Source organism: Maylandia zebra, linkage group LG23 (genome assembly GCF_041146795.1).
Source record: "Maylandia zebra isolate NMK-2024a linkage group LG23, Mzebra_GT3a, whole genome shotgun sequence".
NCBI lineage: Eukaryota > Metazoa > Chordata > Actinopteri > Cichliformes > Cichlidae > Maylandia > Maylandia zebra.
The window spans coordinates 8448931-8458995 of record NC_135188.1 but is presented as its reverse complement, the minus strand read 5'-3'; the positions used below and the strand labels follow the sequence as shown (position 1 = coordinate 8458995).

Below are 10065 nucleotides of genomic sequence, written 5' to 3'. Positions count from 1 at the left end.
TGGTTCTGCCGGTGGTTTCTCCCAGTTACAAAGGGGGTTTCCCTTCCCACCGTCGCAAAGTGCTTGCTCACGGGAGTCGCTCGATTGTTGGGGTTTTCTCCCAAACTGTAGGTTTTTACCTCACAGTAAAGCGCCTTGAGTCGACTTTTGCTGTGAATAAACCTGAATTGAACTGAACTACACCGATCCTCTGTCTTATTTGACTTTACGCCTCATCCAGTCGCTTAGAGACTAGTGTCACCTTCTTAAGTGTCACCACCTTATGTGGCCCCTGTAACTCCGCAGCTGTGAGCCGTTTTCGCCACTAGAGGACAACGAAAGCGCGGCGGCTGTGCGAGAGCCTCTCAGTGACGTAGATGTCATGAGACGGAAGTGAAAAAATTGTAGTCGTTAGCACTCCTGATGGTGACATGACAAATCAAACTGCATTCTAAAACACACAATCAGCGTCAGTGAAACACCAGGTATGTATTTAATGGGATAGGTTGTGCTGCGTTCAGTGTACAGCGTTAATGAAGAAGTGTTGTATACCGCCGGTTGTGCTTAATCTGTGCTCGTTTCATTGAACTGAATGAGCCCAGCCCACAACGGAGCTAATTAGCATGCTAAGTTTACATTCAGTGATACTTGTATTCAGTGTTTTGGCATTACTGAGCACTGTATACCTGAATACTGAGAGCTCTTTACGTTAACTTGTTAAAGCTTCTGTGTCAGTCTGTCAGCACTTTGCTTCTGTATGTCATGTGAACATTACTCTGGCCTAAACATGACTGTCACCCCTCATAAACAGATTCTTAAAGAAGCCTCCTTCACTAACAGCAACGATGGTAAGAGATGAGCCATTTACTATACTTGTTCAAATCTAGGCATTTCCAGTGCATGTGGAATTACAGTAGGTCAATTATTTACACATTTAGCCAGCAGAATAAACTGTACTCTGCTGGTATATCCTTCTCTTTTTGCTTTTGACAGCATGGCAGAGTGAAAATTAAAACTACAGCCCAGCAGGAGGAGGAGAAAAGAAAGGAGAGGGAGAAGAAGCTCAAGATATACGTAGCAGCACGTGATGCCTGTTTTTCTAAGGTGGAATATTAAATTTCCCTTATGTTTTAGTAGCAATACTGCAGCATGTCTTTGGGTTAGTGTAGGGGTGTCAAACATAAGACCTGGGGGCCAGAATCAGTCCAGCAAAGACTCCAATGTACTCCACTTGATTACACCAACATTAAGTAATAACTAAACAATTAAATGACAGAAAGGTTTTTCACCTTTTTTTTTCTTTTACAGTGGGTCTTTTAAAAAGGAGAATTTTCTGTAAAGAACAGCAATTTTTTTTAAATCATGTACAAAAATTGGGGGAAAAAATCAAAAGATTTTGTTAAAATTCTGCTTCTCTTTATTTATATCTTATGAACTAAATGTGAAGTTACTTCTATACATTGACAGAAATTTGAGTTCCATAGGTGGTTGGTCAGAACAAGGAAAAAACCAATTCAATTTTGTCCACATTTGGATATCAGCCCCCTTTTATCCCTTTCTAAATTTTCATCTGTCTTCTAATGTAGTCATCTTTTAACAGTTGTAAATAGTTAACTAATGGACAGGATTTAAACTTAATGTGATATTCATATGTAAAATGTTTTTGTGGCTCAGGTGTGTGTCTTTAACAGATAAAAATGTGTTGTGTTTTTCTCCGCCTGCTTTTCACTCCATGTATTTTCCTCACCCTCCTCACTTTCTCCTGTTTGACAGAGAAATGAGGGTATCTGGGATGATGAGGCTCTTCAGCTCACCCAGCAGCTCCTATCATCCAATCCTGACTTTGCAACCCTGTGGAACTACAGAAGAGAAATCCTAATGCACCTGGAGACTGTGAAGTTAGTACTCACAGATTCATAGTTGAATCCCTTTTTACTGAATGGTAAGTCATTTGCGGTGTCACAGGAGAATGACGACTTTGTTTCCCAATATCCTCTGCAGAGACAAAGATGAAGTGCAGAAGATTTACGAGGCTGAGCTGTCGTTTACTGAGTCTTGCCTGAAAGTGAACCCAAAATCTTATGGCAGCTGGCACCACCGAGGTTGGGTCTCCGCCCGTTTGCCTCGACCGGACTGGGCCAGGGAGCTGACTTTGTGTGATCGCTGCTTGAGCCTGGATGACCGCAACTGTGAGTGGGAGAAAAAAATAAAAAGGAGCTGAATGTTAAAGATATGTAATAATGCATTTTTTTAAAAGTAATCGATCTAAACCTTGTCCTTCACTACATTATTTTTACTCATGTTTCTGGCATGTTCTGTGTTTCTGTCTTGCCCAGTCCATTGCTGGGATTACCGCCGAATGGTTGTAAAGATGTCTGGCGTGCCTGTAGATCAGGAATTGGCATTTACTGATCGTCTTATTGGCTCCAACTTTTCCAACTACTCCAGCTGGCACTACCGTAGCACCCTTCTGCCTCTGCTTCACCCAGAGTCTCCAGAGCCCCCTTCACCATGCCGTGAGCCTCCGCAGTCCTCCCCCCCACCTTCTCCTCAAACCCATTCCCATCGGGTCTGTGAAGAGCAACTACTAAAAGGTAAACTGCAGTTCCCAATAGCAACTGATAGGGGGCAGTGTAAGTCTTTATTATCCTTAAGTAAAAGGTGTTATTTTGCAAATGAAGTCAGATTGTATATTCTATTACAGTGAAATTGTATTAACTACTTTCAGAATATGAGCTTGTACAGAACGCTTTCTTCACTGACCCTAATGACCAGAGCGCGTGGTTTTACTATCGCTGGCTGTTAGGCAGAGGTATGTCTATTGGTCGTAGTGTCTGTAAGTATGAACGAGAATACATTTCAGCTTTGCTGTGCTTTGTAAATCACAAGTTCTTTGTCTTTTTAACAGCGGAGCGTGAAGAGATGATAAGCTGTGTGTATGTGAATCGGGATGAGGAGAGAGTGGCTGTGGCCTTCTCCAGGCCTGTGAATGTCAGTATCTCCACTTTTTCTTCACTTAGAAAATGCTGTAATGGAATTCAGGATGAGTTGTTCTTTATTTTATTTTTTTAATAAGGTGACCTAAATAAATACCCTGGCATTTTAGGGTTCATTGTCCTAAAGAAATTAAATGTGACAATATTCTAAAGTAGACTTGCAGATACATTTTTTTCACATAAGTACTTTAATTTGTCCTTTTAGAAAATTATATACTCTTTTTTTTTTTTTTTTTTTTTTTTTTTTTTTTTTTTTTTTAGTTAGTTAGATGTTGTAGATTTGTGATATGTAAGGGTATGAATATGCACTCACCATCTACTTCTTTAGCTACACCTTGTTAGTACTTTTTCCTCCAGAATTCCCTTAAGCCTTTATGACACATTCAAAAAGGTGCTGGAAGCACCTTCTCAAAGATTTAGGTCTAAAGAAGTCTATAGAGTTGCTGCAGATTTTCTGGCCACTCGTCAGTGATATGAATCTCCCGTTTCCTCACGTCTCAAAAGTTGTTTTGGTCTGAGATGTGACTGTGGAGGCCATTTCAGTACAGCGAGCCTCCTGTCATCTTCAGGAAAACAGTTTGAGATGATTTCAACTTCATGATACGGTGCGTTATGTTGGTGCAAGCAACCATCACAAGATGGGTACACTGTGGACATGATGGGACGAACTCAGGTGTTTAACAATGTTCCTTTCCACTAAGGGATCCAAGGTGTGCCAAGGAAATGCCCCCCAAACCATTACATCACCATTACCAACCTGCACTGTTGGTACAAGGCAGAATGGATTTGTGATTTCATGTTGTTTATGCCAAATTTGAACCTATCATATGAATATTGTAGCATATATCAAGACTCATTAGACCAGGCATGTTTTTTATTTGCCACTTGTCTAACTTTGGTGAGTCCTTGCAAATTAACGTTGCCTTTGTATCAACTTGAAGCTGTCTGAATTTTCTATTTTTGAGACCATTCACTACGAACTCTAGAGATGGCTGTGCAGGAAAATCCCAGTGGACCATTTCTTTTTGAAAGACTTACACCAGGCCGTCTTGCACCAACAACTTTGGTACTCAAATAGGTGTCACTTAAAAACACGTTTCAATTTTAACTTATGGTCTTGACCATGTCTACATGCAGTGAATTGCTGCCTTGTGATTGGCTGATTAGATGTTAGCTAAAAAAGCAACTAAGCAGGTGTACCTGATGAAGTGACTGGAGAGTGTAGATTTAGGTATTCATGATGTGCATATAATCATGTGCAAAGTGGAGTTTGTGTGTGAGCAAGAAAAGAGTTTTCCTCTGCTGTCATGGAGACTGTGACAGTTTTGGAAAAGTGAAGACTGGTAAGATGTGTCTGACCAGTTTTTTGTTGTTTTTTTTAAACAAAGTTGCCTTCATATGGTACCCTGTCTATTCTTGGTGAACGTTCTCCCTGCTTTTGTCCTGTCAGGCGCAGTCAGTCGGCTTGTTCCTCGTCCTTGACGGTCAGCCCCAGAGAGTGGAGTGGAGGAGTGTCCATCCGCGCTTTAAACAGAGCCCTGTCTGGGTATCCTTTTCCATTGTGACTTAAAACTGACCGGTTACCCCTGCAGAGAATAAGAATACTTTTCCTGGTGTGCTGCTGATTGAACAGCATACTGGTTTAGCATTCTGCTCTTATCATTCTGCACGTACCTCATGCTGCTAAGACTCTGTGGTATGTGCATCAAGAGAAAAGGTTTCATCATGAAACTTTGATCAGTGCACTGCAGTGGAATGTTATGTTGGCTTTAGCACACTAGTGAAGGGAGTTCCTTGTCAGAGTGCTTGTCAGAGTTTAGTAATACATGACATCATGTTTAGACTGACTATTAAAGTTGATAGCTGAAGTTAATACTTTTGGAAAGAGTATCTCTAAGATTAGCTTTGTTTCTGACCTCAGAGGCCAAGCTAACAAGATGGAAAAATGGTTAAAACTCCAACTGTATTAGTATGTAGAACAACTTCATTGCTTTATGGTTCATTGGCACTAGAGTAAAACTAGGATGGCAACCTCCTGGCGACTGGGAAAAATTGGTGGTTGCCTGGGATTTATTCAATACCAACTGGTTGCCTAGAGGTTAAATGTCAAGCAGCTTTAACCTTGCACAGGTTTGCTTGATGTGAGGCAACCTTATTTATAGTTTTAGTACCACAACAGGTCACATTGTAAATGCCAATGTGAACCAATTCAATCACAAACTGTTAGCAGACTCATTCCATCTTATTACCACTTTATCACTTATATATATTTTTTGAAGATGGCAGCTGACAACAAGCAGTCACAGACCACCTCTGTCTTGTCTCAGTCTCAAACTACTGGTTTTCCTTGTGTGACTGTAGAGTTACCTTTACATTTGGGTGAAGAGTAGGGAAAAAGCAAATACCAGTACCATACAAATTGATACATGTTTCCCGGTAAGCAGTTAAAAGCAATGGGAGTGGCATATAAGGAGAAAAACTTTGGAGTAATAATCAGGATTTTCTTCTAAGTGTGCAGTATGTAACACATTGGTCGTAAGCAATGTGTAAGTGGGCACACTTAACACTGTCTTCATAGGGTGATGGCATTTGCACAGTAGTCATGGAAATGACCCTCATTGATATGCAAGCTCAGTAATTAGTAAAATGTCCTCGATATCTGTCATTCACATCCATATTCATTCACAGTTCCACGTGAATATTTTATTTTTTAAACCAGATGCAGTCATTCGCTCAGAAACAGGAGTCTTCTTTACCTTAGGCTGCTTCTCTCTTTGGTATATTCTAAAATGTTTTGTCTGAAACAAAGTGCTCAGTGCTCTTTGTAAATCTAAATGAACTTATTAAAGCCTCAATAAAGTTTGGAGATTTAATATTTTAGTCATAATGCCTAGCTCTACCAGGTTGCTGTATTGGCCCTGGAAATCAGCCATGGACTTAGTATGCACACTCACACTGTGGGCCTGCGCGGGTTTGCTTTAAAGTGACTAATTTATGTTCAAATCAAATACTTCCGTTTCACTTTTGGAATACATAATTCATGTTTGGAGGTTTTCTCTCCTTAGCAAAGGCTTAGATATGCAATCTGCCTCCTGGAACGATTAGTGACATCACCAATGAACGCAACCTGACTGTGCACTGGACTGAAAAACACACTCATAGGGACTGTGCTCTCTACACAGGTGACACATATACATATCTACCATGTTGTGTTCTTTGAAAGGCAGGATGATGACCTTCATGACACTATGAACATTTAACTTTCATAGGTCGAACTGAGAGTTGGTGTAGGGACTCTGCTACAGATCAGGAACTTTTCAGGTACTTTTGTTTTTGGAACAACTGAAACATTGTGTAGTTTGCCTTCTTTAGGGATTAGGAACTAGATATGGTCTTTTTTTGCAGGAGCGAACTTTCAGTAGAAAAGACTTCTGTGCTACAGTCGGAGCTACAGTCGGTTAAGCAGCTACAAGAATTGGAGCCACTCAATAAATGTAAGTGCTTTTTCTTGTATGTTACAGGGTTTACAGGAAATCACCAGCTTCGCACAGAAACAGATCTGTGGCTCTTTTTTTACAATGTGTGCATGTGTATGAATTTTGTAAAACTCAGCAAAGCCTCGATTCAGACAGGCCACAAAGTTGAGCTCAGCCCACAATCAGCTGATAACAGGTGATCTAAAACAGGAGCCCATATCAGCTGAGACCAGCTGAGAAATATCACATAAAGTGTGCTATTTTAGGTGTTTTAGCCTGCCTACCCTTGCTGCTTGTTCTTCAAGCTGCTTTGCGACCTGCATTCACCCCTCTTTTTCACGCTGTGCCCTACTTATGCAGCCTTTATGTCCTTGTGCTTGCAGAAGCGATCCCCTGCCTCAGGCTTTTCATGTATGCGTGCAGAATGACAGATCAGAGCAGAACAATAATGCTAAATGTGAATCTGATTCCTGCATAATTAAGAATATGGCTTTGTTGTTGTTTTTAAGTACTAATCTCTTGAGTAATTGTTCTCTAAAAGAAGTGGAGCCCACTGGTAGGGCATAGAGACACTACTTGGGCTGACCCTGGGGAAAACTATGGAGTGAAACTAACTAAAATAAATATGATTTGCAGGAAAAACACACAAGCAAATGTTTGCTGATGCTATCTGGTTGACCTTTACGTCACTAAAGTCAATTTCTATCCATTTGTGTTGTCATTGATAAAAAAATTGTGGGGTGTGAGTATTTTTTTCAGCTTCTGAAATGGAGAATCTTTAAGAATCTCTGGCCTATAAACATAATTACATAATACATTAGCATTATAACTGTGTGCAATGTGGTTGCGAAACTTTGCAGGTGTGTAGTTGACATTTTCATGAAAGGCAGCTTTGATGATGGGAGTTAAGGAACGTATTGGTGAGATGGTGTGCTTGTTCCCATTACAAGATTAGGTTGAGTATTGAAGTTTGATGTTGCTGGTGATAAAGGTCTTATACAACCACTGACTGCTAGCTTTGCCTCGGCAGGGTGCTTACTGACCATTATTCTCCTGATGAGGGCACTAGACCCTCTGGGATACGAACAGGAGATGCTTGCTCATTTTAGAACACTCAAAGTGAGTATAAACCACATACAGTACAGTATATGGGACTGGCAATAAATGCATTTGTCTACAATGCAGTCAGCAATCACTAATTCAATGGCTTCATTCACTAGGAAGTGGATTCCATGCGCTCTGCATATTACAGTGACCTGTGCAGCAAGTTTATGATTGAAAACACCATCCTGAAAATGGAGTATGCTGAAGTGCGCGTCTTCAGCATTTCTGACAAGGTTGGGTCAGAATAACAAGACATCAGATTTCCCTGAAACCTTTTTTGCTGATTAGGGAGGTGCTTAAATTTGATTTCTTTTTTTCTTTGTAACAGAACCTGACCACTTTATGCCACCTGGACCAGCTGTTGTTGGTTACCCATATCAATCTGTCCTCTAATCACCTGCAGCGGCTGCCTCCTCAGTTTGCCATGTTGCAGTGTCTCGAGGTGATGAAGCTGCAATTGAAATCCAATTTGCTCTCCTGCATGGACAGTGATTTTTTTCCTCTTTTGTGTCTGCACCAATAGATTAGAAAAGGAAAGACAGATATTGATGAAATTCTTCTCCTGCAATTCAATGACTTCTTCATATTTGCAGGTCTTGGAGGCTGATAACAACGCCATAGAAAACCTGGAGGGAGTTTATCACCTTCCCAAACTGGAGGAAGTCCTCTTGAGAAACAACAGTATCCTTAAGTTAGTAGTGTGTTCTGGATCTCCAGTCATCCTTCAGAATTAGTGTCATAGGGATCAGTTTATATTGTCTGTTTGTCTTTTCACAGGGAACTAGTGACTCAAGAAATGCGTTAATCAGTTCTGAGTGGCTCAGTGCTTCAAAACAATCCTGTAAAGAGTGCGAACAGCTGATGTAAAAGACACGCTACGCACTAAGATTGTGTTTACAGCATTTAGAAAATTGCACTTTTAACAAGACTCTTCAGCTCAATACATGAATAATTTATTTTACCTACGTCTGAATCGATCGGGTAAATAAAAACAGCACCGCAATTTCACCGAACAAACAGCATCATTAAGAAGCGAAGAAACATTTAACAACACATCACCACAGACTCCCTCCTCTTCATGCTTCACTTCCCCTGCTACACTTGGGAGGAATTAATGTGATTTGCAGGTTATGATGAGGATAGTTACTGTTTTTCTTTTTTTCCTCTGGCAATCACAGTTGCTATTTTTAGAAAAATGAATTTATATCTCAGTGTCATATTTGTCATTTAGATCTTACTTTTTACACCGGTGCTTGGAATATGTGCATCAGAGCTCATGTTATTCATTGTTACTGATGTTACCACAGCACACTGCAAGGGATTTTCATTAACTCAAACATGCAGAAATCTCTACATTGGCAGATCTTCAGACGTTGGCATCCTGCCCCAAGCTGAAACGCCTTGACCTCCGTGGAAACCCCGTCACTCAAACGGCCAATGTCGAGTCGGAGTTAGCCGAACTGCTGCCCTCAGTCACAGACCTCCTGCTCTGATCCAACGCAGGGCAGGAATCACTGCCATCTTTGTTCTGTCGTTCAGTTGTCCTTCACGTTCTGAGCTGTTTTTGGTGGTGAGTGGGTGTCATCTTGTGACTGTGTCTGTTCCACCTGTTTTGGAAAAATGTCAGTCACAGTGAACCCTGTTGGTCTGAAAGCCTCATACTTCGGAGCAAATGTCAGAACCCTCTCTAGCATCTTCAGCAAAAAGTCAACATTTCTGTGTGTGTGTGTGTGTATGAGTGAGTGCGTAATAACCAATGTTGCATTTCTTTGTTTGTGTGTGTGTACAAATGTCTTTAATGCAACAGACCAGTGCATGCAGAAACATTAATAATGAAGTAAACTAATTATGGATTGGCAGCGATGATGGCTTATTGCTTCCAAAAGTTTAATGGCTGACTTTAAAGAAAACGTTATACTGGGTGATCAGAGTATTGCATCACTCTCTACAGATTTTTTTTAAGGTCGGTTAATGCATTTGATTTATGACATTATACTGTTGCACAGTAAGTCACAGATCCAGTAATAAACAGCACACATTGTGTCACTGCCTTCCAGTAAGCCTCTTGTGACTTTTTTCCACTGAAAGAAAAATGCATGCCTTAAAGTAAAGGTTCATAATGGTTAACTCACATTTTGATCTTAACTGTCTCATTTCTGTAATACTGGTGAGGATGTGGTGGAGCTCAACTACAATGTAAAGTACCAGCCAGACTTTCTTGGTCTTGAACAGTAGTTCGATAATGCAGTTTGGCAGGTATACAACAACATTTTTGCTCCACCAAGGTGATTTCAAAAACATTATTAAATGAAAGCTTGTGTCATATATATCAGGATGGTGTGTAGGGTATCCCTAAAGATTTTTTGTAAAGAATGAAGAAGTGGGAAGCTTAAAAAACATCTACAGTGAAGAGTATATGAAAGTCATGTCCTTAAGAAATATCCAAAAATCCAGCAAAGACCTGACACAGGAGAGGTGCATCTGGCCTTTAGTTGATTCATCTACTGTGT

General features: G+C 40.5%; 1 protein-coding gene across 1 annotated transcript; it reads left to right on the top strand.

Annotated features, from left to right (window-relative positions):
• Positions 1-313: 313 nt before the first annotated feature.
• rabggta (Rab geranylgeranyltransferase subunit alpha) lies at positions 314-9611 on the top strand. The gene is made up of 17 exons (XM_004557162.6): positions 314-464; positions 791-827; positions 973-1083; positions 1753-1877; positions 1981-2168; positions 2316-2573; positions 2708-2791; positions 2888-2970; positions 4426-4521; positions 6052-6157; positions 6245-6296; positions 6381-6469; positions 7482-7570; positions 7672-7788; positions 7884-7997; positions 8149-8236; positions 8900-9611. The coding sequence occupies exons 2-17, from the start codon at positions 825-827 to the stop codon at positions 9046-9048; spliced, it is 1752 nt and encodes a 583-aa protein (XP_004557219.2). The 5' UTR covers positions 314-464; positions 791-824; the 3' UTR covers positions 9049-9611.
• The last annotated feature ends 454 nt before the right edge of the window (positions 9612-10065 follow it).

What these genes read in the sequence shown, in the direction of transcription:
- rabggta (XM_004557162.6), top strand. An exon ending in GTGATGCCTGTTTTTCTAAG is followed by an intron (nt 1,084 to 1,752) that starts GTGGAATATTAA and finishes CCTGTTTGACAG; the next exon opens with AGAAATGAGGGTATCTGGGA. An exon ending in CCATGTTGCAGTGTCTCGAG is followed by an intron (nt 7,998 to 8,148) that starts GTGATGAAGCTG and finishes TCATATTTGCAG; the next exon opens with GTCTTGGAGGCTGATAACAA.